The 23639-nt window shown below is 44.2% G+C and overlaps 1 protein-coding gene across 5 annotated transcripts; it reads left to right on the top strand.

Annotated features, from left to right (window-relative positions):
- The first annotated feature begins 309 nt into the window (after positions 1–309).
- On the top strand, positions 310–23315 carry topaz1 (testis and ovary specific TOPAZ 1). 5 transcript variants are annotated; one of them, XM_088602220.1, is made up of 20 exons: positions 311–2033; positions 3972–6132; positions 6543–6613; positions 6885–6994; positions 8638–8678; positions 9806–9870; positions 10222–10301; positions 10419–10544; positions 11576–11639; positions 11999–12150; positions 12640–12732; positions 12920–13035; positions 13550–13616; positions 17495–17666; positions 17877–17977; positions 18477–18642; positions 19362–19526; positions 20243–20452; positions 21321–21504; positions 21916–23315. In XM_088602220.1, exons 1-20 carry the CDS (start codon positions 1268–1270, stop codon positions 22142–22144), a joined length of 5139 nt encoding a protein of 1712 aa, XP_088458346.1. In that variant the 5' UTR covers positions 311–1267; the 3' UTR covers positions 22145–23315. The 5 variants fall into 5 exon arrangements, with proteins under 5 accessions (XP_088458350.1, XP_088458346.1, XP_088458347.1 ...); XM_088602221.1 differs by having other exon boundaries at positions 312–2033; positions 6885–6982; XM_088602223.1 differs by having other exon boundaries at positions 313–2033; positions 21931–23315.
- Positions 23316–23639: the final 324 nt, after the last annotated feature.

Genomic DNA, 23639 nt, shown 5'->3' with positions numbered 1-23639 from the left:
TTATCAGGACAGTGCCCCTGAGCCACAGGTGTGTTGGAGGCTGGGCTATATCTGCTATCTGGGTGATCACAGCCAGTAAACGATCATCTGGAAAGACATCAGTCACACAGGCCAGCATGTCAGGTAATGGCAACATCACTACCCTACACATGCTGCCAGCCCGTGACGCTCACTGTAGACAAATTGCAGATGAGCCCTCTTGATGACAAAGGTAAATCATGTCTGTTCAGTGATATGTCAGTGCATTGGTACCTTCTTTATAATAACTTCGTAAATTTGTTGCAGATATACTGTAAACGAAACGTTGTTTTTTTTTTATCCAGGAAAGTTTCTGCCGATGCTGTGTAATTGTAAAATACAACAACAATACACGTAATCGCCTTCAGAAGCGAAATACGTTTTGATTTTTTAAATCAAATCAAATCAAATCAAATAAATCAAAATCCGGAATCACAGCAAAGAGCCTCCGTCTGACCATATGTAATTTTTCCTAGAATGGAACAGGAATGTTTTCTTCCTCCGTCTTTTCCGTGCACATCATTGCAACACACACACCCAGCCCCGGACCCCCAAAGTGCAAAACTTGGCCTCGCCCTCGCACATGCCCCGCCTTGCGGTTTAACAGGGTTGGTGGCCTGCAGGGGGCGGGTGGTCCAAAGAGAAGGGAAAGGTCGGAGCACTTAAGGGAACTTCAATGTCAAGTTTCAGAAATTACAAATCCCATATATTCAGGAATTAAATGAAATAGTAGCCGGTCGGGGGCGTGCCTGGAAAAAAAAAAACAGCTTTGCATTTGCAGAGAGTTAGGTGCCTTGTCGCGTAACGGTATCTGCCGCGTTGTTTTTTTTTTCAGTGTTGCGTTGTGGGCCGTGCTATGGTACTGGGCGGCCCCCGGTGCGAGAGACCGGGACGCAGTTTAATCTTTCGGAAGGTCTGAGGCTTGTTTCAATGGTTGCGTGACGAGATTCACGCCGGCTTGTTCTTGTGTGTAAGTCGGGGGCTGCGATGGGGAAACTCCGAGCCCGGCTGTGCACCTCACAGTGAAATATCCCTGATAGCAAGCTGAGGCTCAGGGGGGGTCAGGTTGATTTCCTTTCCTGGAATGGTTTGCTTGGCTCTCCTCTTGGGGAGAGTGCATGCAAAAAAACACCCGGGCGAGGTTGAGTTCAGTTGCATGCAGGTGGCTGTTCAGTCCCGTTGTGGCGGGATACCAGAAAGCGGTTTTCTACCGTAGGTTGCGTGTGCGTCCGTGCAGAAAGCCGCAGAAATGCCGCACCCCGTCTGCGGCCGAGTGAAAATCAACAGGACACCGCCCAGCAAAGCCGGCGATGGCTGCCCGAGCCGGAGGAGGTGGCTGGCCGGCGGTGCTGGACCGCCCGCAGCCCCGAGTGGCTCCAGGGCTGTGGCCGGAGGGTGTGATGCCGCAGGCCCTAGCGCCCTCGCCGCTGAACCCGCCTTCACGGCGGGGAAGCAGCAGCAGCAGAAAGAGGAGCTGACAGACGTGACGGCCGAGGAGTGCGGCACAGGTACTGGGCTGTCAGGGAGTAACGCTGCTGGCTTACGGGACGGTCAGTCGAGGTTGGGCCGGGTTCTGAGGAGAGAGGGAGCTGGTAAAAACGGGGGGTCCGGACGGGAAAGCCGCGCCGAGCCCGACGCGTCGGCGCCGCCGAGTGGGGAGAGGGGAGGAGTTGCTGCCGTGCCCGGGAACGGCCGGTCTGACGCCGGCCAGCGCGACGAAGCCGCCGAGGATGAAGCGCCGATCGAGAGGGCCGGGGAGCCACGGTCGCCGAGCAGCGAGGGTGGGACCAGGAAAAGGAAAAAAAGACCGGCCAGGCTGACGGGTGGACGGAAGCGGCCTCGCCAAGCGCAGAGCGGCGCGGCCGCGATTCCGAGTCCGACGCCCCGGCCGCTCTCAGCGCCGGATTCGCGGGCCGGGTCCGCCGGGCCCTCGGGAGACCAAGGGAGCACAGGGGCGCCTAGGAAGGCGAATAAGGGAGTCTCCCACGGAGAAGCGTGTGGGCAGGTTGTGCCAGGTGAGGAACTGTGGCAGAAAGACCACACAGACGGCGCGGAGCCTTCAAAACGTTGGTGGCAGGCCCGGAGCGGTGGCCCCTGTGCAAACACAGCTTTCCCAGTGGGTCTCAGGAGCAGATGTTTCTCAAGTCATCACTTTAAAACACCCACCTAAAGTCTGGCTTTAACTCGTAACCGAGGCAGTCATTAGTGGGGTGTCTGAAACATCAGTGTGTGACAGAGTTGAGCAGTCTGAGAAAAACATGCTGAGACTCGGGTCATAGGAGTCCCACCTCTCCAAATGACACCTAAGTAGCCCGGACGTTGTGATATTGGGAATTGGTTTGTCCAGTCTGTCCTACGCGTCATGGCTTAAAAAAACCCCAACTAAACCATTCAGGATCGCGTATGTTAAGATGAGGTATAGTCAAGGGAAGGGTGAAGATTCCTGATGGTGATTTTTAAAAATCAGCTCAACAGCCCTGTTATTGCAGTAGCTCACTCATTGGGTGCTGCAGGGTGTTACAGTTATTCTCTTTGTGCTGCATACATTCGCTTCCTCATGACTGGACTGTAGTTCTGGTGTGAAGATCCAGGAGTGACGTGTCCTTACCAGCTTGAGGTAGGAGGACTCCAGTCTGGGATGAGGAGAAAGGAGCTGGTTGTGGGTATTCAGTGTCCTACCTGTCCAGTACTCTCCCTGGACCACTCAGGAACTGCTGTTTATCGATGAGCTGGAAGTATAGTAGTAGTAATAACAAGAATTACTAATAATAGTAATAATCATGATAATAATGAATAATCCTTGTGCTTATATAGGGGTTTCCTGGAAACTAGACGTGAAGTGCTCTACAAGTAATGGGGACTCCCCTCCACCAATGTGCAGCCCCACCTGGGTGTTGTGCAGAGAACTGTAACACTCCTGATTGTAGCATGTAAATAAGTTTTACAGTGTAGCGCAAGCCACTGTGTGCATTTCATGTTACCCATCAAGTGTTTATTATTTTTACTACTTGACTATGAACAGTTAAATGTTTCCAAAGTCAGCACTGAACAAAACTTATGCATAGCTCACTCATGAAGTGCCTGCGATGTGGTTGGAATGATTTTTTGCTCTTTGTCGTATTATGGCCTTTAAGTGGAAACTTTTATTTGTTCTGATTTGACAGTATATTTAGTGCTGCGCTAAAAATGTCTGAATGAGAAATATGCTTCTTTCAGGGTTAAAGTAACAGCTGTAGAATATCACTCATATAAACTCTTGCATCTATGTGATAATACTTTATCAGATTCCTGAGTCATGTTACACTGTAGTCACAGTACATGCTCATTCATTCATAGCTGAAGTGAAAAGGGCTAGCCTCAATATTTGCTGTAATTCACATTTATATTTTAATATTTTTTTATACAAATAGACTTTTATGGCTAAACATGATGAAATAATAGCGCTGACATTTACAAATGGTTCTGAGATATGTAATAGATCATGTGAATTGCAATTTAGCTAGTTTCTTGTTCATAGGAAGAAATCGTTGGAAGACAGCCTTCAGGAAAAGAGCACACTGAAGCAGATTGGTTTCATGTCCTTTTAAGCTTTTAGTGTCATGGTTAAAGAATAACATGGACATTTCTGCGAAGTTTTGAGTGATGAAATCTTAAGGTTTTTTCTTTATACTAGCGCTTGTAGTGTATGCTGTTTCACCTCGCAGTATGATTAAAAAACAATCAGTGCCTCCACAATAATGTTGAAAATATCTGCAAAACGTAAATATTGGCACTGTACGTCATGCAAAATGTTCATTAAAATTTGTTTCAATTTTGTCTATAGTAGAGACATGGTGTGCAAGTTATTGAGAGAGTTAATGTGAGAGAGTACAAGGAGATCTGTTTTATCTCTTCTTTATAGTCATTATGAGATTTTGACTTTTCAACTGTCAACTTTTTTTTTCTGCTTCCAGAAAAGGATGGAAGTTCTCCGCTGTCCTCCGGTTTCCAAAGTCAGCTGCCGAAACAAGCTGTGAGTGTTTCCTCTGAAAGGACACACAAAAGAAGAGCGATCAAGCCTCTGTGCTGTCAGGAGTGTACTAAAATAAAGTACAAGAATCCAAAAGTTAGTACACCAGTTAAAGGTCCCTCAGTGAAGATCAATACAGAATCTGAAACTTCCAAGTCCAGGATGAAGCCCAAGCCATGCACAGCCCTTTCAGAAGCCATCGGAAAACCGCCCAGGATCAGTGACTTTGGGATAAATAAGTATCCCATTCTTGAACTGTGTGATATAGCTAAAGTGCTTGAGATTCCTGTTGGTATTGCTGCTTATCGGTATGTTTTGCCCACGGAACTGAAAAGAAAAAATATAAAATGTTTCAAAAAAGAACGCAGGAAACCGATCTGGTTGAAACGTGGTGACAAGCGCTGCGCAGAGGGTGTCACCTTCTACTCCCAGACCAACTGCACCGTCCCAAAGAAGACAACACAGGAGTTACCAGATGTGGTAAGTGGGCTCCTTCAAAAAGCCTGTGTCAGATCCTGTGAGAAACGGAGCCAAGGCAGCAAGGCTGGGTGTGGCGTACATGAGGAGCCCAGCGTTAAGAGAAGCAAGGTGTCCAGTGGAAAAGCTGAAAATCCAGCTAAGTCCTTAAATACAAGACAGAAAAAACAACCTGAACAGTGTACTGGTGCCGCAGAGCCTGGAGCATCTGCGTCTGTATTGACAAACGGTGAGGTGAAGCTGCTTTCGGGTGCTGAAAGCCCTTACCTTTGTTTGGGAGAAGTCACGTTAGGAAACCTGTCTGGTGGTTTGCAGAGCTGTCCGGCAGAAAATGAACTCAAAAGTAGTGGCTACGCAGGAAGGTGGGACTCTGAGAAATCGGAGGCTGCTGGGGACGTTCTCCCAGCAGGAGATTATTCCGATGACCCTCCTGAGGAAGAGCTCAGAGATGCTCGCAAAAGCCGGGATCCGTCGAGCTGTCAACGAGCTGTGCCCTATCTGGCGTGGCGGCAGCTCTCGTGCGCGCGGACGTATGTTGCCTGGCCCGGGCTGAAAGCTCAGCCATGGGCAGCACCAGCGCCTGGGTTTTCTGAATTCAGCAGGTCTTTAGATCAGACGCCTCGTTGCCTTGACGCCTCAGTCGATTCTAATGTAGCAGGCGGTGCTGCAGTGCAGATGACAGGCGCCGAATGTGAAGCAGGCCTACGTCTGAGCGCAGAATGTCCGTCCCTACAACAGGAAGACGACGCTCTGAAAGGGCGCCTGGGCTCTTGCAGTTCATTGGGTTCCAACACGCCACCCCAGGCATCCCAGGAAAGCACTCTGCAGGATTCAAGCTCTCTGTTGATGACACCAGAAGGGCAACAGGGCGCTGGCACTGTGTGCAGCGTGGCTCCCAGCAACCCGAGCACGAGCACACCAGACAGAGAACAAACTGTCCGGGAATGTAGTCATGGTGAAAAGGAAGTATTGCCAGGCAGCGACGACTCTAAAAAGCAAGAATTGCATCAGTTCACTATTCCCTTTCCAAGGATCTGTGTTTCTGCACCGCTGGAGGAATGCGAGACATCCGCACGCGTAGGGAGACACCCTCTTAATGGCGGGTCTGAAGCTCTCCAGCAGTGGACAATGAGGAGACCAGCTGTGGATCCCTGTACCTTGACTTCGGAGCCTCTGCCCAGTGCAGACCAGAAAATTAAAGGGCCGAGGACATGCTCAGCTTTCAAAGCAAACCATTCAGCATCTGTTCCTGATGTAAGTAGATCTTCTTCTGAAGATGAAGATGGTTTCGAGGATTTTGCCACTTTGTATTCTGGAGAGATCATGTGTGAAATACAGGATGCTTGTCCAGTTGGCCCCCACTCTTCAGTAACCAGTAACCCCTCGAGCACGAGTGATGGAGAGCCATCTGAGCACATCATGGACGTGGTCAGAGCGTACGAGCAGGATGCCATCGTTCTGGATGTGATCCAGGACGATCCAGATTTGTTTGGAAGCCTAGGAGAAGTTATTGAGGCTGTAGAGAGGCCAAGATGTGAAAAGAAAAGCTTGGGGATTCATAAACTCAGGCCTACAAAAGCACCCCAGACAGGGTCTGATTACAAGATTTCAGCAGGTAACAGACTGAGGTATGTGTTTCTGTAAAAGAAAAAAGCCGGTTCAGTTTCTTCATTCGGAGATCTCATCATGTTGTAGGAACAGGAGTTTGAAAATCCATCTTCTCTATAAAATGTGTTTGTCATCATGGCCTCCAAATTATTTTCTAGCCACATCTGCTAGATGCACATCTGTGCAAGCTCTAAACATTTCACATTTTATAAGAGTTAAGTGAGTTTAGAAAATAAAGTATTTTCAGAAGCATTTTTGATTATTTAATTGAAAAGGCTGGGGTGGCTCATTTCAGTATTGAATTGTGGTTTTAATCATACTATTATACTATGCTATTAATAACCACGTTCAAGTACCACTGGAGTGTAACACGTGAAGAGCTCTGGCTCAGAACTGGTGTGTTGGTTCTTAAGAGTGTTCTGTGTTACAGTGATGGGTTTCACACTGGACTGAAGAGCCCAAGGAAGAAGATACAGGGAAACTCGGCGCCCACTCTGAAAGGTATGGCGCTCACAATAAAAAATATTTTTAGAATGTTTTTAAACAGTTTTTTTTATGTTGTCCTAAATTGTTCTGGGTGATGTAAACTGTATTTTTTTTAAACCATTTCAATAAAATCAGTTTTTAATTATTTTAAAGCTGATTAACACAGTGATTTCTTAATGTAGATTTAAATCTTATGTATGGATTATCATTGTATGATACATCTTATGTATGGAACAAATCATTGATGTTGCCACCCCTCCTCCAAACTCCTACTTGTACATTACAGGTGTTGCTACTAACATTTCATCCTGTAATGGTGGGGATCCTTCTGAACCAGTTACTGGCTTGTCAGCAGATGCAGACTGCTCGACTTTGAAAGAGGCGGTGAGTCAGCTGGTACAGTATCAGAAATATTGTAAAGCATGTTTTCTGTCTTACAATAGTTTAAACACACATGCGGTTTTGGGGGAAATGTGGCCTTCATAAGTGACATGAGAACTTTATTAATAAAGAGTTATGACGCTACATGTCCACTCAACCACACAAAGCCAAGAGCTTTTATTTTTTAATCTTTAAAATACGAAGAATGGTGCGCAAGGTTAAGATACTGAGTAAAAGCAAACACTGATTTCTGTAGATGAGCATGACTGTCTGCTTTGGAGTGATCAGTAAATCTTGTAAAGGAGGCATGTTTGCACCCACACAGTCTTGTGATTGAAACAAATACAAGGAAAAACTGCGGACTCACCAGCATCCAGATTATTGGAGAATCAAAGTTTTGTATGAATGTATGTAAGTGGTCCCTTCTGTCTCAAAGAACTGTAGAGTCTGTTGGGTACAGTATCTTTTTGATGTTGTCAGCTGTTTACTACACACTGTGCATCACATATTGTCTGTTGTTTTTGCTCATTAAAATACAAATTCTGCTTGAATGCAATGTGCACGTCTGTGTTGTAATTTATTTCAAGCTTCTGTGCAGTACCGTATTGCTGTAGTGAACAATTTTCTATGTGGGTGCTGGGTGTTATTTCCTTAAAACTTCCCTGGGATTGGCTCCAGTCAGTGCAGTTAAATATTGCTCAGTACTTTGTGCCATGCAAAAGTATTTTTGACCCATCCTATGGTGTCCCATTTTATGAAGCTATGAAACGATGCGTCTAGTTTTTTTTCAACTTAATATTCAGAATCATGTCGGTGTGCTCAAACAGATGACGAGGGTCTTTTGAGTTCTTTATACCCGCCTCCTGATGTGTGCCTCTGTGTACAGCTTTATCCCCGACTCTGTTCTTTGTGGAGGAGCTGTAACTGAGACTAATGTCTACTTCAGGGTGCGCTCCTTCAAGAGTTAAAGCAACACTGTGAAAACTGTGAGGGTCTGAATACTTTTGCAAAGCACTGTGTCCTTGGACTGCTGGGGACAGTTTTGCTGTGATTAAGGCCATTTGTTTAATAAAAACCAGCAAAGGAGATGGATAATTAACAATACAGTCTCAAACTAGTTCCTGGGGGACCTAGTTTCTTCTGTTTGTTTGTTTTTCCCCCAGCAGGGGAATTTACTTAATTTACTTAATTTCTTAGTTACACACAAGATTTTTTTAATGCCACTTACAAATGATTCACACCGTGCACATCTCTGAAAGTACATTTTCCTGTGAAAGGAAGTCAGGTCCTGGGAGGGCGCATGACCGCTGTGTAGTTAAGTCCCTGAGAGTTAGATCCAGGCCCTCCAGGAAGGTCCCCTCTCGGCCTGGTCAAAGGGAAGATACCAAACACTGTCTGAACCCAGGAACTGGTACCTGTGCGCAGTGGCTCACAGTTTGGATCTGTACCTTGTTTTGTGTGTGTAAACACAATTTAAGGTGGAGTTTCGTGCGCCCTTTCTTAAGAGCGGTCACGGTTGCCTCTATTTTATTATCAGATGTGAGAATGTGCACGGCAGACAGTTATGGAGAGAAATGTTCACAAGGCTGCAGCTGTGTGATGTGCTAATGGGGGCTGCGGCCCACAGTGCAAGTGAAGGCTGCTTCTCTTTCTTACAGGTTGCCGGAGCTGAGGGACAGTGTGACGATCTCGAGACAAAGTAAGACTGCAGGGCCTGTTTTTACCTGACCTTTCTTTTTCTGAACCACTGAATCAAAGTTTTTGGAAACATTTGCACAACAGAAAAGGCGGAGTTCTCTCTTGATGAAACTTATGATAATGCTTCTGGTTAATGACGTAACGTGATGATGTAAAGTAAGCAAATAAAATGCACTTTTAACATTTTTATTAGAATGGAGATACACAGTATATGGCTGTTGATGAGATTTTAACCCTCTGTTTAAAAGATATTTAAATAGAGGGTTTTTCCAGTTGATCTTTTTTAAGGATTTCTCTTACTTTTTATTTTAATATACAGTAGAACACATGCAACACCTGTGCCGTGCAGAATGAAATAGAACTGAATAGCAGCTCTTTAAGAATTTAAACATGTAAGGCTCTGTAAAGTGATTTGATTGGAGACCATGCCGACAAACAAATTTTAGGTAGAAGATGGACTTTCAAACTGCTCTTCCTGCAATGTGTGAGGTCAGTGTTAAAAGAGCTCCTAAGCAATGCGCAGTTTACATTTTACAGCTAAACTACTCCATATCCGCCTGTGCTCTTAGGTTATCTTTTCAAAAATTAAGAAACTTTGCCCAAAGGCCAAAAAAGATTACAAGGTCCCCATGTTGTCCTGTATTACCGTGGTGCAGCAGTTTATCTCCCCAGTAGCAGTTCCCCCAGGGATGTGGTTTAAGAGGAGCAATTCCTGGGCAGGTCAGGATCCCTGGGGTGACAGTGAGCGTGCTCTCTTGGGGCCATTTCAGATCTCAGACCAAGGCGTGAAGACCGTTCAGGAAAAAGAGCGGGCCATGTTAAGATGTAAAGTCTTGTATAGCACCGGGACTTCGAGCTGTTATTGCTGGGATTGCTTCTTAACAGCAAAGCGAGTATAGCCCACACTTGTTCAGTGGAGAGTTAGTTGAGATATGCTGTTTTGTAAGAATACGGTATCTGGGACGCTCACATGTTGTCTTAAGTGACATAGGGTGCTTTCATGTCATTTTAACGCCTAGTTTGAAATGGAGGGGGAGAATCTACCGCCTTTATTTGCTCCTTCTAATGAAGAGTCGTGTATTTTCGTTATTGGTGAAATAAGACGCTTGCGATTGCTCTGTTTTACAGTGCCAGCAGGCTCCTGGGGACAGTGGAGGCAGGATCTGGACAGGAGCTTGTCCCAGCTGCTCCCGGTGGGTCCCAGCCTTCGCCACGGTTTCTGGAAGTGTCCCGCAGTCGTGTCGGAATTGAACCTGAGCTGGTTGATTACTCATCGTCCAGCCCTCCAAGTGCTTTCTGTTGTAGGAAATGATGATACCCAGCACCGCGAGGTCTGCATGGGTGCAAGCTTTGCCTTAACTTCCATCTCTGATTTTAAAAAGCGTGAAGGGAAGTTGCGCCATAAAAAATGTATTTGTCTTTTGTTTCAATGCAATACCGCTCCTGTGATGTGGATGTGATGAAGGTGAGGTCTGTGCGCTGGAGCTAGAGGAAAGCTCTTTATTCTGAGAAAGACGAGACCGTGGTGTTGTTTTCCTGTGAAGGCTCTGAGGCCGGAAGTAAGGAGAGGGAGGAGGCACCCGACGGCGAGAAGCAGCAGCAAGGCCCAGCGATGCCCAGCGCAGTACGTTGACTCTCGTCAGTGAGCTTGAGATCACAGACGCAGAACGGATGTCGTGCGTGAAGAACGGTTTTGAAATGATTTCGGCCTGCTGAGTAGTGGTGTGTGGCTTCTCTCCAGGGCAGTGGAGCCACGGAGGACGGCTTCAACAGGTCGAAATACTGCAAGTTCTTCTTCAGCGCCACCATGAGCTGTTACCGGAAGCCCTGTCGGTTCCTGCACGTGCCGCTGCAGGGAGACGAGAAGGTGAGCCGGGAGCCCCACAGCGGCATCCTCCGGGGAAAAGAAGGATCGGAAACTTGGCTGCACGGGGGGCAGGGTGGTCAGCATTTCTGAAGAGAATGGATGAGCAGATCGATTTTTTTTGCTCTGCCATTGTAATGAGTTGGATGGTACAGGAAGGAAATCCCCTAAACTGGCTTTTAAAAATGGAAAGAACTATGCTCTTCTGAACTATTTTCACTGCAGTTTAGCCGGAACCCTGAATTCTGGATTATTTGAGCATGAATATGAGGTTTTTATGGAATATTTTTGTGTGAAAGTGCTCCCCCTGCTGGTCACAGTATGTCACAAGGTGGCGTTTTTATCCTCCTGTATTCTATATCTGACGAGGCAAATAGTTTTCTGAATTATTGATGAAAGGCAAAAGGTTTGTCTTATCTGAAACAGTTCTCTAGGGTGTGTTCTAGTTACATGTTGCTTGGTAGAAGTAGATGTTAAAATCTCATCCTTGTTGAATATTAACTGTCACTGGAGATTTTTACAAATTCCAAACTGAGTTTTTATTTTTACTGGATACTTAAACGTTCATATCGGTTACTGATGTTTTTGTTTTTCTGTGTAAAATTCTTTTAGAAATACTTTAGATATAAGTACAAGTTTAAAGTGGCCTTTTTTTTTTAAACAAGGAATGCCGAAATGATGAAACATTGCTTTTCGATTGTTGCCACTGGAATTTGGGAAGTAATTTGACGTGATTCTTCCTATTTTTGGGAGTCAGTGTGAGGAGTAAATGTTTGATTAACTGCATAAAACGTGTCAAGTTAATTTCCTGTTCGGGGTTTTTGTCCACACCAGAAGGATCACTGGGGTGGTTTAAAGATGAAGGCCTAAAACCATTAACACAGAGGTTACGCAAGAAAAGGGTGTTCGGACCATTTAGCTTTGAATTATGACTACGTTTATTTTATTGCCGGAGTAGAAATTATTTTGTGATGGCATAGTGCAGAGTTTTCTTTCACTAAGACAGTTATTGGGTGATTGTTTTTGTTTTTCAGTTTTGCATGGAAGCTGTTGAGATGTTCTTGAACACTTGTAATCCAGATTATTTACAACGTGCAGGTGGGGGTAACGCCTGCATGCTAATTTAATGTTTTTTTTCCTGTGTCTTGGATTATCCTTAAAGCCAATGTAGTACTCGTGTTACATTACAGATCTGTTCCAGGGTGAATTAAGGAGCAATTATGTAGAAACTGCGGAGACAGGACTGTTTTCCTCCTTGCATAGGGATTGATTTCCTTTGTCTTTATTGATCGTGTTAGTGAGGAGTTTGCATGTATAGATGGATAGTTTACTTGACCAGTTATTTTTTAGACTCATTTTTGCTGTCATAAGCAAATCATGTATAATAGTTGAAGTGTGTGTCATCGCATCACATCATCACATTGTAATCCTAAAGACTGATTGTGTTTTTTCCTCAGTTGTTGTTTTTACAAGGTACTATCAGAATTCTTACCCTGGAGTTTATTTTAAATCCGATGTCTTGCAAGTCCTGCTGTCAACACTGTTGAGGAAAGGTCTCTTTGGAGGTTTATTTGCTGTGATACAAGTTACCACAACGTTTGGAATCTTGGTAAGAAATTTACACTGAAAAGTAGATTTTTTTTCCCTGTATTATCAGCATTTTTTATGTATTAAACACTCAGATTTGTACTCTAGGTTGTGTTGAGTAATGGCAAGAAATTCCATTATGTTGGTATGCAGAAGTACAAGGTATTGCAATTAAAACTGACTTTTTAAAGAAATATGTCAGATTAAATAAAGCTTATTAAGAGCTTGCATGGTCTTGGTTCCAGGAAAATATTTAAAAATGCATTAATAATTAAGTTGTGTCAAACATTCATAGCTTTTTCAGCAACTTGTTAACCCTTTTTGCAGTCATCAGTATCTACCAATGAGGCACTTGAGAATTGGGCAAATTACAAATTAGTTAATTGCAATCCAGTGTTTTGTAGATGTTATTAACTTGACTTGATCCTTGATCCATGTCATGGATGTGTCTTGCCTGTAACACAAGAGATGTTCATTTAACCGACCTGATACCATGTTTCTGCCCCGGCAGCCATCCACCAGCCTCCTCCTTCAGGTGTATAAAAAAGTGAAAAGGTTCGGCCACCAGGAGGCAGTACCATTTCTTTTAGAAGTGACTTCTAAGGTATGTCTTTGGGAAGTGCTTAACTCCTTTCTGGGAGTGAATTAGGAGCCCTTATCCCTAACAAGTGATGGTTCTCTAGAGTTCTGATCTCCATCCTCAGTTCACTGAGTTGTTGTTGAAGGGCTATGTTTGGGCAGTTGCTGTGCAGTCAGTGGTGTTTTTATTTTGTGTCCCTCTGTCCCTGAAGTGCGTCGAGGCAGGTTTAGAACTCTCTGAGGACAACCTCTCCTTCATGCAGCGCCAGCTCGAGCTCCTTCAGGCGCCCAGGCAGCACATAGATGTTATTGTGTCCATGAAATCCAGGTGGGTGTGTGACATCGGCGACGAGGGTGGAGCTGCAGGCCGTCCCGGTGGCAGGGGGTCGACCCTGCTCTCCTGCAGCTCCTGTGTCCAGGGTTCGATTGCAGCTTGGGTACTCCAGGTCTTCACCAGGAGCTCCGTTTCCCTCCCGCCTCTCAAAGACACGGAGCTGGAGACCGATTCCCTTTCTGGGGGGATTTCTTACTCAGGAGTGTTGCATATATTATGGCCAGTCCTGACACTAGAGATTTATAACTAAATCGGTGTGGTGGTCCCAATGGCTTCTTCTCATGTGTGTTTTGGTGAACAAGCCTAGGAATCTGTATTCTTTTTAAAATGACTTGACATCACTTACTCTGAGTCAGTTTCGATTGATTTTTAACATTGTAGTCAGAACTTGTAACAGAGCTTATAACAGTTTCTTTGCTGTTCAGATATCATTCATGATGCTGTTTAGTTGTCTAAGGTGCTTAATCTGCCGGTACCCTTTGCGAAGTTGTGATCGTGTGTTTTGCAGGGCGCTGAAGGAAGAAGAGGAAGAAGGAGAGCAGTTTGACATCGATGAGGCTATCGCTGAATTAGAGGTAAGCTTCTAAGGTACAGTGGACACTGAAGGACAGATCTTCACACTGTTCAATGTCTGTACAAGCTGCCCCAAAATTGTGATTTCTGCGTTACTGGAGGACTTTTTTTTTTGTTCTGACTGCATTTAATTTTAGTTTTCTTACCAAAGTTTTAAAACAGATGTACATAGTGTGCATCACAGAGAGCATGTGTTTCCAGATTGTTGAAAGTGCTGCTTTGTTTCACTGCGCTTGTTTATTTGTGGTAATGGAGATGATGAAATTGATTTAATTGTATGTTCCAAGCATGGAAGACGTCTGGTGATGGTAGGAGTTTTCATTTTGCTCTTGTTTGAAATCTTCCTTATGGTATTTCAAAGCGACCCTGGTCGAACGCCGTGCAGCGGATCAGCTCAGACTTGGCAGGTATAGTGGCAAAGGCATCACAAATGACACGTGACGAAACACGTGTTAATCAAGTAGAGACCTGATCCACATCTTTGAAGTATTTCTAAATGTGCTTCTTGAGACCTGCTACCCCGAAAGCTGAAATAAAAACTTGGCAGATTTCATCAACACCCCAGCCTGCTACAGATTTGCACCTGAAGTTTCTAGGATATTTTTGATTGTCATTAGCAGCAGGAGGTCATGTTGTAGACTGTGTTTTGACTATGGCCATTATAATCTTTTAGATACACAGCCCATACCGCATGCTAACTTGGTAATAATCATATTAGTGACAATGTAAAATATGATATAATTTGTTCGGCACTAACTAAAACGGCTAGCTCACCAACATCTTCCAATTGCAGTGCATCAGTTCTCAAACCAATAGTGTTCAAACTAACTGGTTAATATCGGTCTAATTCTTTAACGCTGAAAGAGTGTTGCAGTTGTACACCAGCACTGTACACAGCTGTACTGCAATTAAACAGAAATGTTTCTTTGTGATCTTCCAGATAGTTCAGATTTTTTAGGCTGAATCCAACTTAGATGTACAAATGAATCACTTTCGTAATTATTAACAACTATAATAATCCTAAAACCATTATGTAAGGGTGTTACTCTGGTGTCTTGACTAAATGTAACTATGCAATCCCAAAATCTGGCCACACTTCTCTGTGTTGTCTGCTGTGCAGTGGAGCTGCTGTTCAGACTGGCTGACAGGCCTTGTTCAGGTGGGTACTGTGCTAAACATAGACCCCTGCTATGTTTAAACTGCTTCCTTGTCCTTTTTGCCTTTTGGATAAATTTACTACACAAATGCAAGGAGTTAATATTTTAGTAACATTTTGTCTGAAATTGGCCAAATTTCAAGTCAACAGGTGCGGCTTTTCCTGTGACGCCTGTAGTTTGGAGTTTGCCAAAACTATCTTACTCCGTCAACCTTCTGAGCTTAAGCAACAGCCCCATTCCCATGTGTTAGATCATCTAGGGTGATGCCTTGTATGTTTGAGTTGATTGACCGAGCCTTCTTTGAGCAGGAGCGCAGGAGGACAAATGTGGTTGAAGCAGCTTTTGAGGTGCAGGTCAGAGGCAGCTTGAGCTGTACATACAGTCTAGCAGGTTTTCATTAAATTGTTATTGTAGCTGGCAACACAAAATGGTGTCTTTGAGTGTTAATGGTGTACAAGCTAGGAAGATGCCAGATTTGGAGTTAACTGGTCAGGCAGTATTAAACAGCAGGGGTTAATGTCACAGACTGTACTGGCAATGGTGGGGGAGGCGGCAGCAGCAGCACTATAGGCTTGATTTATACAGGAACCGGTTTTCAAATATATCCTCCCTGCTGGTGCTGGAATTGTACCTCTAAGGTTTTGAGTTAATTGGTCGACATTTTCAAGCAGCGGAAGATGGTCTGTGTTGCTCAGAACGGTTTATTGCGCTTTAGAGGCGTAAAAATTAATGCACCAACTTTTCATGTGTGAAAATCTCAGAACTTCAGCTGTTAGTAGTCTGCCAAGTTTCAGTTTAATCGGTGTGGCAGTTCCTTAGAAGACTTTGAAAAAGTTTTCCAGGCCAGGCGGCCCACTTGGTTGGCACGAGACCCACATTTCTGTCTTATCTTTCCTGGTGCACCTGTCTATAATATAACATTCCCGGGCTGCCTGAGATTTGAACATAAGCCGTTTAAAAGTACCCCAAAAAAAGTTAACAATGGAAATGTGATTCTAGCCACTGCCTGGACATTTTGTGTATCATTATTTTCAGCAGTGTAAAATGATCTACGGGAGCCCGACTTCATAGCAGCTTATAAATACTGAGAAAATAAGGCCCAAGTGAGTTTCAAGCTGAGCCTTTTGGTCGATCGTGGATGAGCAGTACCCAATATAGGCATTTTCTGTCCATTGCTACTCAAACATGAAAAAGCAGCTCTAATAACGCTAGAAGCACTTGCTGGTCTATACTGGAGTGTCTCTGCAGTCGCAAAAGAAGCACTGAGATCTTATGAAACAAATATAAATAGGAAAACCAAGTAAATATTCATCATTAAATCATTAACTGCCCTGAAGAGCTGCGTCATAACTATAAATCACTTGGCAACTGGGCTGAAATGATTCATGCAGCTTATTGAAAAGTACATGTAGTGGACAAACATCTGGAAACGCCTATTAGCCACGTTCTAAACCAGAAACCAAGGTGCGAAAGTTTGGAGAGGACTGGTCAATTCCCAGTGGAGCTGATGGAGGCCCAGAGCACAGAGGTGGGGAATTGAGCGGGCTCTTGCCACAGCTCACAGCTCCCTCCTCCCACTGCATGTGGCCTCCTGGTCTGGGGTTTCGGTGACCGTCCTCACGGTTCCCACGCGTGCCCTGGGACTTGTGCCTCACTGTGGTGACTGAGGGCCGTGCCTGGAGGATTTCAGTGGCTTCAGCTCAGCCTTCCAGTGTGGGGGCTTTCGTTTCAATCAGATTGATTCCAGAGCAGCAGTAACTTTGACAGCCTCGCCAGACTCATAACTCACTCATGTTCTCAATCAAGTGTTTTTAGTGCGTAATGCAGTTTTATTATAACATCACTTGAGTTAAATTCTACGCTTTGAATTGTATACACTAACACTTTGTCTGCCTTTTTTTATTGCTTCCCTACTGTATCTAGAAGACGTAAATGATGCGTCAACATAAATGCCTAAGTTTGTTTTTGTAAGTATACTTTTCATGCTCAGTGTTTCCCTTTTTGCATCTTAAGTTTGTTTTCGGTACGTGCATATAGCACTCTGCACTTGTCTGCGTTTTGAGGTCATCTGCCATGCATTTACTGTCTTAGATTGTACGGAACCTACATCTGTTTGAATTTCCGTTTTTTTTGCTAATCCTTCTGTCTGGGTGTGGTCTGCGAACTTGGCAAGTTTCCTCATGAGTTGGAACTTATTTGCTCTCATTGCGTTTCGCCCACCTTGCATCCGGTTTGGTTTTGTGCATGTGAGCAAATCAAGCTTTTGGAATAAGTAATGAAACCAGCTTGTATTAAAACATCAGATACAAGTGCACTACATATAAAGAAAAAATATTCAACTTCTCTGAGTGTGAAACTGTGTCTCTGTGGGTCTGAAGTCTTCTGTTGCGCAGGTTTCCACTGACAGATGCAGGCCCGAGCTAAAAATGTAGCGAAGAAAATGGTGATGCGTTCGGTGAAATGCACAAAGGGGACTGGAAAAGAATGTCAAAAAAACTAAAAAAGGCCGAGTTGAAACGGCAGCTGAGACGCGCCAGCCTGCTCTAGCGAAGGCACCCGTTAGAGAGCTGAGGAGTCAAAAGAGAAAGCTGCCTGGCTAATGCCCAGCCTCTGTGTTTCTTCAGCGCTGCCCGGAGGGTGTGTCACGCTCGGTCAGCGATGGGCGCCCAGGCCGCAGGGGATGGACTTGAATTTTGGTCTTTGATTTCTGTCTTTGTCTTCAGCGATGTAAAGAGCAGGAAGACTGGGCTACGCTGGGAAGTGTCTTCAACAGCGTGTGTGGTACCAGCGGGAGTCTCGCCAATCTCAACAGATTCTGTGCTTCTGTTGCTTCTGCACTTTTGAAAGACCTTGAGAGAACTCCACTGGTTCCTTTCTGTAAATTTGTCGAGACAGGTGTGTTGGTTTTCTTTATTTATGTAAAAATGTTTCTCCTCTGTATATACTGTATAATCTACTTTGAGTAGCAGTTACTTTGTTTTTAAAGTTTTTGTTACCGTGTTTGTTGTTTTATTTACCAGTTATGTCACGCTTGTTCTTTATAGCGACAGGAGTTTTTATGTAAAGGGAATAATTTATCAATTGTTTTCAAAATGGTCTTTCCAGTTTGTCAAGAAGGCCGAATAAATGAGCTGGGCAGAACTTTGCTTGGAAGAATTGGAATTTCTGTGATGTTTGGGTACCACAAAACACAGCAGTGGACAAAGGTAGGCTAAGCAGTGTGGTAAGAGCACTGCCACAGAAAGGGCCTCTTGGTGTCCATCAGGTGCCGCCAGGCAAGTGGATTGAAGGATTGACTTCATGTAGGCCTTTGTTTGATTAGGCAAGTAGAGATTAGGCACTAGAAGGTGTAACTACAGTAGTTTTTCTGCTCAGTTGGGCATTTGAACAGTTTTCATACTTGAGCACTTTTTTTATTCATATTCTCCTGCTGGTGAACAGTAAAGATGACAGTCTCTTTTAGGGGGAGTTTTAAAAACTTTATTAGATCACACACAGTACATATTGACTTATCCATGTTTATGTTTCTTGTTTATAACGAACTCGGTGTCTCTAAGAAAATGTCTTTGGCGAACATTTGTCTTTCATGATTCGGCGTGAGAGATTGGTCCCGATTTATTTTCTTTCCCGCCGAGAAGTTTTCTTTTCCTGGGGATGAAGGAACTGTTGTAATAGGACGGGTAACAGTAATGCTCTGTTCAACAGGGTCGGAAATTGTTGGAAGCCTTAAACGGAATGAAGATCAACTTTTTTACGCTCAAAGGACTCCTGGGGCACGAGCGCCACGTGTCCCTGTGCCAGGTTGTGAACGTTGCAGCAGATATCTACCTCAACACTGGGAGTGTGGAAGGCGCCATAAACGTATTGAAAGGTGGTGCTTCTGTTGATGCATTCATGTTTTAACCGTGACTAATTCTGGCAGCCATGCTACCTCCTTCTAGGCCAATTTTGTCAAATCTCGGATGCTAAACAGCCAGCCGGGCCGTGTTAGTACCAGGGCGGCCGTCAGCCTGCTCCAGGAAGTGTGAGCCTGTAGAGACCCTGCACTGTGGACAGCAGGGTCTTTAAAGCTGCTTCTTTCACCATTGCATGAGAGGCGAACTGTGTGTGTTCTGGTGTCACTGTATTCTCGTTGTGTGGAAGTGGATGCTGAAACAACAAAACAAGAACATGTTCAAGCCAAATGATTTTTTTTTATTCCTTCAGTTTAGAAGCCCAGATGAATCCGCTTGACTCCCGGTAGCAGGTTTGATTTTTTTTTTTTACCAGCACAAGAGGGTAAAATAAACTGCTGGCTTTCTTAGTAAATGCATCCATTTAGTGCTGGCTGCTGCTGATTTCAGTGTAATGAAGTTGGCATCACCTGTCGCTCTGAAGGACGTCCACTTTAGGAAACTGGCCGATTGATCGTGCGTTAGACCTGTTAACTGATTCCATGCGCTCCAGGGGGTTTAATTTGTACTCTTCTGACCAAGTGTACAAAACAGATTTGGTCGTTTTGGAATCGGTGGGCTCCGCAAGTCCACGGCCGCAGGTACTTTTCCTAACGCAGAATGAATGAAAATGTCGGTTCTGTTTTCTCTCCCCCAGCGTCCGAGTGGGTCAGCAGCTCCGTGCTGTGGCCGTGCAGCCCCGGGGACGCCGGGAGCCGCAGCAGTCTGCTGTGCCGGCTGGCGGACGAGGCGGCGGGGAAGGGCCTGCTCGGAGACGCCCTGGACGCCCTGACGAAGCTCCCCGGGCTCCAGGACTTCCCAGGTACGGAATGGAGCCACAGCGGTGAGTCCTGCCTGTCAGGGTTGGGCCCCCTGACCTGGAGGGCGCAGGTCACGGCCGCCTGCTGGGGGCGCTGTCTTTGACTCGGCCGTGACTGAGCGAGGTCGTCTCCACCGGGGGCTGGCTGTCTTCCACCTGCTCGGGGATGGGGAATGCAGATGCTGTGTGTGTTCTGGCTGCCGGCTTTCCAGTGTTCCCAGTGTCAGTTTGGGACAGTGTGCGTTGGGTAGAAATACGGTTTCTTGTATGTTTGATAAAACCGTCTGTCGGTGAAAATCTGATTATTTTTTTTATCTGAAGGTGCTCGAAATGGACTTTTCATAGCTTAAAATGTCATCTCTCCCTCGATAGATGTCTATCCTTGTGAATGCGTACAAGGTCGTGTGTTGAAGAGATGTGGCTGGTGACAGACTGTCGGTATCAGATGTGCACAGTGCTTTATTGATGAAGTTCTGACCATGAAGGGAGAATCTCAGGGGTCCCGTGTCTTTTACAGTTGGACATCCTCCTGCATCTCATGTAGTGCCACAGAAGTGGAGAGTCTTTCATAAACATTTAATCATAGTTGCCAGTTTTAGGCGGCACAGTTTCTAGCCTCTTTCGGTGCCATTGGCTTATCCTTGAAAGCCAAGGTGTACATTGAAGGAGGGCAGGGCCATGACTTACTGTCCTCTGTTCATGAAAGTCTTTTTTTTCAGTTTCAGATGCACCATCTGTTTCCCAGTGTGTTCCAGTTTTCAACAGACTCTTAAAGTGTTGCATTGAGCAGCACAATTTGACAGTGTCGTCCAACGCTGTGGACTTCATGGTGTGCAAGAAGATACCTGTGAACTTTGGCCTGCTTAGGAACTTAATTGACAGATTGGGAAGACAGTCTTTGTGGGTGAAGGCAAGATCCCTATACAAATGTAAGTGCTCACTTTTTCTTCCTCTACCTTTTTTTAGGAAGTTGAATTCACATGTTTATGCCATTTTGAACCAGTATGAGGTTTACTCAGCAAGCACTGTAAACTATAAACTTAAGACTGCTGGATATTTTCCATTGTGCAACCCAAAAATGGACATTCCTGGTTCTGGGAAGTTGGTGTGGTTATAAGTTTTCTAGGTCCCTTCAAAGCACCTGATTTGAACTGTGGTGGTAATTATTCAGCCACTGAATGAGCTCTCCTTTGAGAGCTGACTTGGATTAAAAACCTTCAGACACCCCAGCCCTCTACGACCAGAGCCCATCCCTGGTTTACCAGAATTGTTCTACAAGCAGAATCCAGTTATGTACTGAAGAATTGGTATTGTTGTTTTCTTCTGGATCTTAATGCAGTGCATCTTGCTTAACATTTTGGATGTGGTTCAGAAAACCATGAGGTATTGTAAAAATAATATATAATAAAGTGAAGTGATTATTCTTATAGGAAATAAAGTTGTAGGCAGATGCTTGCACAGGAGCAAGTAAGATTTAACAAACAAGTTTACAAATATAGTAAAGCACTTGATTTTATGAAAATAGCTTTTAAAGGCGTAGACATTTTACAGACTTGTTCACACATTCCGTGGAGCACTGTCAAAAACATGAATACAGTAAAATACACAGAACTGTAATTGAAAACTGGATGCATGTATCTGTTAAGCCAGATCGGTGCATGGTGAAAATGCATCGCAGATGGTTATAAAAAAAGGTTGTTAAATGATTTAAGACAATGTATAGATCACAATAAGGACATCGGGCACGGTGAGCAGCACAGCCTTCCTCGTTCCTAGCCTGCTCTTCTGTGTCCTCAGGTGCGCTGCATCTGGGCTGCTACCCCCCTGTCAAAGAAAACACGTACTGCAGGCTTCTCTCCATTCCCTGCTCCCTGACCGAGATCGAGATGACACTGGCCTTTGAAATGTTCATGGTTTCAAATGCAAACAGCATTCAGAATCAAAGTACTTGTACACACGCTCTACAGATTGTACTGAAAAGGTATGTTTTGTAGCTTTCTGAATTAAAAGCACATTTATACAGACCATTTACAAACTTCTGTAAATTGAATGTATTCAAATCTGAGAGAGGATACGTTCATGTTGCTTAATAAGTTACCTTTTTTTTTTCTTGGAGCGATCCAGAATGCTCCCAATAAAGATATTTGAACTATTTTTAATGTTTGTAAAGTTTATTTAGATGAAGAAGTCACACTTGCGTAGGCTTTAGTGAACACTGTACTCAAAAGTGCAGTTCTGTCAGTTTGTGAACCAGTTAGGGATCATTTCTATTGGGTGCACAGCCTTTGCTGATGAATATTTCTATATAAGTACTTAGATTCATTTCGCTGCACATTGACAGAAATGCTAAACATGACTTCGCTACACGTGTCCGCTTTTAATTGAAGTCCAGTCGTTTTCTCCCCAGGAAAGAGGAAGATGGGTCGATCAGTGAATGTGACTACCATGCAGCTGTGAGCAGACTCGTGTCGGCTGCCCAGATCACCAGGCCGAAGCTGGTGATTAAATATGCCACCGTCAACGTCTGCGGAGAGCAGGTGTTCACGCTGGACCCTCTGTCGGCTCTGAAGTGGCTGAGCCAGAACATGGAGTGGGCTGGGAAGGCCTGGCTGGTTTCCTGACGTCTTCAAGGAGCCCGTCAAAGAAGAGCTGCAACGTTGTACATTAATCATCAATGTATGGTGCACAATAAAGATGAAGACAGGTTTTTCAGATCATACTCAAAACATTTGCTTTATTTTAAGTTGAGTTTTATCACGGCGTTCAAGCTTGTGCATCTTCACAGCACCTTGTTTCCAGCATTTCAAGAGATTCTCTTCCCTCTCTTGCTTGTCAGTTTTACAGTTAGGTCCTTTTCCAAATGGGTCGACGTGATGTCTGTGAATTGGTGAATTGGATACCTGGAATGAGGTACCTTCTCCAGCTTACTGTATAGGTTTTTATGTTACAAAAGTATCTGGAGAAGAATATCGTTTTTGTTTTGCATTGTGGTCATTTAGGAAGTAACCTCCTCAGGTATATTAAGTTAAAACAAACGCTTGCACTGAATATAGCAACTGTAACGAAGAATAGCTGAACCCAGGTTTGCTTTTATTAAGCAGATTTTCCTTGTGAATCATTGAATCTGCTGGAGGTTATTGAATAAAAGGCATCTTTTACATCATTCATGGCATTTTGTGCCCAGAATGTACTTATTGCCAGTGTTCTGTATTTGTTACCAAAATTATGTATATGTGTACTGATGAGCCTTCCAAGATTTACACCTGTACAATTCCACTGGTCGATGGGGGCAGCTGTATTCTTTAACTTACACGTTCTTCAGGTTTCTAAAGGAACTGAGCAATTACTTGGAAAATAGATGTTGCACAAGACCCTTGACTTTAACAGTCCTGTTTAGCTGGCGCTTGCATTTGGTAAGAGCATCTATTAGACTGCTTTGGATCACTTGTGAAGGGTCTACCAGACAGAAGAGTTGGTTTATGCCAATTTAACTCACTTTGCAATGTTTCGGAAACTTGAAATGAGCAGAAACCAACTTGAGTATTAATTTCACATATTAAGCTACATTCTACATAAAATGTGATATGTTCCACCACTACTGCATTGACTTGTGTAGGGAATAAGAAAGAAAATGCTTCAATTTATGTAATTCTAGTTATAGGGTTTCTTTCTGTAAATAAATTGTGTTTTGCTGAGTCTTAAATATTTAAGATAAGTTAACAATGGGAGTTGCATGTGATTTATATTTTTTGTACAGGTACATCTGAAAATAAAAAGGTTTGTGAGCAATCAGCTTTTCGGTGTTGGCAGTCCTTAGTGAACCAAAACGAATGGACTAAAAAACTACATTTAAATACATTCGGCAGCTACTATGAAATGATTCTGCTTCCGTTATAAAGAAGTTGAATAAGCACAGCAGGAGTCTCGTATCAGTGATTTAATACGGTGGTCGACTCTGTCATGTGAAATAGTAACGCCTCGTGAATTTCACAAAGAACCCAATTTGGGCTAGTGTTTTTAAATGTTATGTGAACATTACATCTTATACGAAATAACCGACGGTTACCTGCTTCTTGCTGAGAGAGGGGGAAAAAATCACTAGTAATGAAGGACCTT

The sequence above is a fragment of the Lepisosteus platostomus genome, chromosome 12 (genome assembly GCF_059453375.1).
Source record: "Lepisosteus platostomus isolate fLepPlt1 chromosome 12, fLepPlt1.hap1, whole genome shotgun sequence".
NCBI classification, from domain to species: Eukaryota; Metazoa; Chordata; class Actinopteri; order Semionotiformes; family Lepisosteidae; genus Lepisosteus; species Lepisosteus platostomus.
Note: the sequence above shows the minus strand (reverse complement) of the source record. Positions and strands in the feature narration are given on the sequence as shown.

Excerpts from the sequence above, each read along its gene's own strand:
- topaz1 (XM_088602220.1), top strand. The coding sequence starts at position 1,268 with ATGCCGCACCCCGTCTGCGGCCGAGTGAAAATCAACAGGACACCGCCC. Across the intron at positions 6,133-6,542 it reads TCAGCAGGTAACAGACTGAG|TGATGGGTTTCACACTGGAC; the intron begins GTATGTGTTTCT and ends TCTGTGTTACAG. Across the intron at positions 19,527-20,242 it reads CGGGCTCCAGGACTTCCCAG|TTTCAGATGCACCATCTGTT; the intron begins GTACGGAATGGA and ends CTTTTTTTTCAG.